Source organism: Saccopteryx bilineata, chromosome 3, assembly GCF_036850765.1.
Source record: "Saccopteryx bilineata isolate mSacBil1 chromosome 3, mSacBil1_pri_phased_curated, whole genome shotgun sequence".
NCBI lineage: Eukaryota > Metazoa > Chordata > Mammalia > Chiroptera > Emballonuridae > Saccopteryx > Saccopteryx bilineata.
The window spans coordinates 317,706,046-317,710,117 of NC_089492.1; the positions used below are offsets into that span (position 1 = coordinate 317,706,046).

General features: G+C 37.0%; 1 protein-coding gene across 1 annotated transcript; it reads right to left on the minus strand.

Moving 5' to 3' along the window:
* Positions 1 to 2,439: 2,439 nt before the first annotated feature.
* Positions 2,440 to 3,723, minus strand: LOC136329348 (grancalcin-like). The gene is made up of 2 exons (XM_066265357.1): positions 3,114 to 3,723; positions 2,440 to 2,798 (listed from the first exon to the last, which is right to left on the minus strand). The coding sequence occupies exons 1-2, from the start codon at positions 3,673 to 3,675 to the stop codon at positions 2,713 to 2,715; spliced, it is 648 nt and encodes a 215-aa protein (XP_066121454.1). The 5' UTR covers positions 3,676 to 3,723; the 3' UTR covers positions 2,440 to 2,712.
* Between the last annotated feature and the right edge of the window lie 349 nt (positions 3,724 to 4,072).

Sequence of the window (4,072 nt, forward strand, 5' to 3'; positions counted from 1 at the left end):
AAGAGCTAAAGTCCCAATTTTCTTTGGGCCCCTTTTGCAGGATGTTGCCTGACAAGCAACTAACTGCCTGAAGATGCTAGAGACAAATTCTTGAAATGATTTATTAAGGCCCTGCTTAATTTTGCTTAATTTCTTTGTTTTGTAGACCTGAGTTTAGCTTTACACACAAACAAGACAATTACAGTACAGAGACACAAGTATGATACATAAATTTGATTAATATTTAAATTTAAATGATCTCTCCCTACAAGTTTTTTTTAAAGCAAAAATGTAGAGATAAAACTTTTATTTTTTTCAATATAAGAGCCAGCATTTTCAATTTTTGCATGCAAGAACTTAATTCAGGCCTTAAAAACAGACACATTTTAGACAACATTAAAAAAAGACTAAACAGAAACAAGAATCAGATGAACCAGACAAACCAGAGAGAAACCCAGGATTTCAGAGCACAAACAGATGATAAAGATGCCTGCCTGATCTTAGTCAAGGCATTTTTTGACAGAAGGACTAAAGAAGGATGAGACTAATCAAAACTCCCTCAAGAAAAATCTAGGTGGCCATAGGGAAATTTTGTAGACAAATCCACCTTGGGTCTGCCATCTAAATTTCCAGGAAAGAAACAAAATGATAGTTCAGACTATTATAGCTAAAACATTAAAGAAAATTAGACAATAACAAGAAAAGCTGTAACTTTCCTAATACCTGAGTATCCTATCCCTACTCAAATTCCATAGCTGCTATAACAACTAGTGGCTCAGGTTGACTATGCTGAGATTTCTCCCCTACCTCAACTTTAGCTGAATAGCAGACTATGCAGCCAGAGAGAACCAGGAGCAGCCTCACTGTCCCACATTCCTCAGCTCTCAAGCTGCAAAGTACAGCACCAACTGCCAGAGAGACTGCCACTTTCATTCCTCCTGACATAGTCACTTCAGACCACTGCCTTTTCAGAACTTTACCTACTTGCTCCCCTGTAGCAGAACTAATCATTCCCTCCTCTAGGAACAAGGGGCATACATCTTTTTTTTTTTTTTACCACATTCACATAACTTTTAATACAGTATATTGTTACTGTTGTTAATCTCTTACTGTGCTTAGTTTGTAAATTAAATATTATCCTCGGTATGTGTGTACAGGAAAAACATAGGATATACACAGTTAGTTCCTATCCACGGTTCAGGCATCCACTGGGGATTTTGGAATGCATCCCTCTGGATTGGGGGGGACTACTATATTCACCTATAAGCTGGGGAAGATACTCAGTTAATGTACAAGAAAAATATGAGTTTTATTAAATCTTCGCTAAGAAAGATGTAAGTTGTTCACCACAACTTGAGGCGGATTAATTTTAACAGCTTATACCAGAGATTTTAAATGATAAAAAATTGGTAACCTAACTTTGCAACTTCCACAGTAATACCACTCAGAAAAGTTGCTGTGGTGTCTACCACGCTCCTTACCCCACATTACACAGATGCACCCCAAGACTTCAGTTTACTAATGCCAAACCACCAGCTAACGCTGTCAGAAAAGTCACGTCTATAATTTCTAAACATTTCAACAAAGTGGTATATTACATGATATTTTTAACTTTATAAACAGTTGGCATTATATATAAACAACAATTTAGTTTAACAAAACAAATTTAAATGTTGATATTTCATTACATTGTCATTTCCAAAAAAATCTAGGTTTAGAGAAAGACACAGTTTTAGGTTTTCTGTTTTCAGCAACAATATAAAAGTACAGAGAAAAGTTGTTTATTAAGAACTTCCCCTCCATAGATGACACTAAAACACATTGAAGAAAAATAGATGCAATGTAAAGAAAAAAGGAAAATTGATGCATCCTGTAGTCTTATTTCACATTTCACTATAGATTATGGTTCACATAGGTGATTTAAGATAAAATTTTAGAAACTACAATTTTCTTCTTCACATTGAAAGACCTGTGAGTTTCTGTTCTCTGACAATGTGAATTAGAACAAACCCTCTTATAAATATGGCACAAAATCCAGGATTGCCCTTCAAGCTTACCTTCAAATACCAACAAATACAAATAAAATTTTAAGTAAAATTTGGAATCTTCAGGTAAGCATAAATTAATTTTATCTAAGCTTTCATCATTTGGCTTCTTATATAATCTATTTTATAAGTACATTCTTCCAAGTTCATATTGTTAAAAATTAAGGTTAAGAGATACATCAATTAATCACATATCAGCCTGACCTGTGGTGGCACAGTGGACAAAGCGTCGACCTGGAAATGCTGAGGTCGCCGGTTCAAAAAACCCTGGGCTTGCCTGGTCAAGGCACACATGGGAGTTGATGCTTCCAGCTCCTCTGCCCTGTCTCTCTCTCCTCTCTTCCTCTGTCTCTCTCACTCCCTCTCTGTCTCCTCTCTGTGACCTCAGCGTTCCAGGCTGACGCCCAATCCACTGTGCCACCACAGGTCAGGCAAGCATTAACTTTTCTAAAAACAAAAACATCCCAAATACAAAACGATCTTTTATTGCTTTGAATTGTGTGCTAAAATAAAAATACATTAACTCGATATAGTATATGTATATATATATTAAATATATATACAAAGGGAAGAGAGCAAACAGGTAGAAAGATGGAAAAGTTCAAAAAGCTGTAAATCAAAGTAGTCCAGTTCATTTCTTCTGAGCAGAAACATTCACAGTATTTCCTCAGCTTTCAAATTGTAGGCATCAAATTGACATAGTACCCTGCAAAAAATCATCATATATAAAATTCACAACCCATTGCTGCAAGTGGTCTCTTCTCTGAAAGAAATCTTTAAACAAGCAAATTATTTTTTATTATAATTAAAAATCTATAGTTTCAAATACTTGGTGTTCCCAGGCACTAAAAATAAATAATTTCATACTCAATTAAATCTTAAGTGATTATATATCTCAGACACGAAAAAAAACCTTCAAAACTGAGCTATAACAACTTTCCACTATTTGTATTTCAAAAGTCTTAAAGCTTTAACACTTTGATTAGATTTAATAGTGAATAAAAAAGAAAAACATAACTTGCTGGATAAAACGACAGGGCTTAAGAAAAAGAGCTACATAATACTGTACCCTCTTTAAATGGTCAATACCTGTCAATGCTCGAAGCTTCACACAGCAAGCAACATAATCATCAAAGAAGATCCTGCCATTCTTGCTATAACGTTTAACAATAGCAGCTAATGTTTGAGGACTCAACCTATAACCCATAGCAGCAATGGCTTGATTCAGTTCATGATGCTCTACTGTGCCACTTTGGTCTTGATCAATTGTTATGAAGTGTTGTTTCCAAGCATTAAGAGCTGTCCAAAGTTCTTTGAATTCATTAAATCCCATTTTTCCTGTGTAATTTCTATCCAACATGGCAATCATAATTCTGAAGGTTTCCAAACTGAAGGGAGAATAAGTTCCACTAATTCCAGACTGTGTCAAACATTTATGAAGTTCTTCTGCATCCACTTCCCCATCCTGCCCAGCAACAGCAGTAAAGTATGTCCACATGGGGTCCCCTGCTGAGGAGTAGCTGTTCACATAAGCGGGGTATCCAGAGTACCCACCGGGCAGCACAGGCGGCCCTGTTCCAGGCATCTGACCGCTAAAATTTCCAAACACTCCTCCGTATCCTGGGTAGGCCATGCCAAGCCGAGCAAGCATAGCCCGTCACCCTCAGTCTGTGTCCGCCCTCCCAGGTGAGAAGCGGAGGTGCAGATACAGGTGCACCGGAGACTAAAAGACTGGGGCATACATCTTGAACATATCACAAAGAGCATTCTAGCTGCATAACTATTCTTACAAAAAGGTCCCTTACTTTTTACCTTAACTGTCCCATAATTTATTACTCCTGACTATACTCTCCCCAAAAACTTTACTCACTGTGCACACTTGGGGAGTTCTGTCACCTGCCTTTAGTTTAGTTTTCTTGTACCCAGGTCTCTGTCCAGATGCCACTTGCTGCGAACCAGCATGACTAGTAATTTTAGGTGTGAGTGAGAATGAGGCAGAATGAAGAAAATTACTTAAAGAGAAATATAATGGGATTGGGAGGCCTCTA

Bases quoted from the DNA above. Each gene is read 5' to 3' on its own strand.
- LOC136329348 (XM_066265357.1), bottom strand. From the start codon at position 3,675: ATGCTTGCTCGGCTTGGCATGGCCTACCCAGGATACGGAGGAGTGTTT. The intron at 2,799-3,113 runs GTATTGACCATT...GCTTGTTTAAAG, and splicing joins GAAGCTTCGAGCATTGACAG to ATTTCTTTCAGAGAAGAGAC.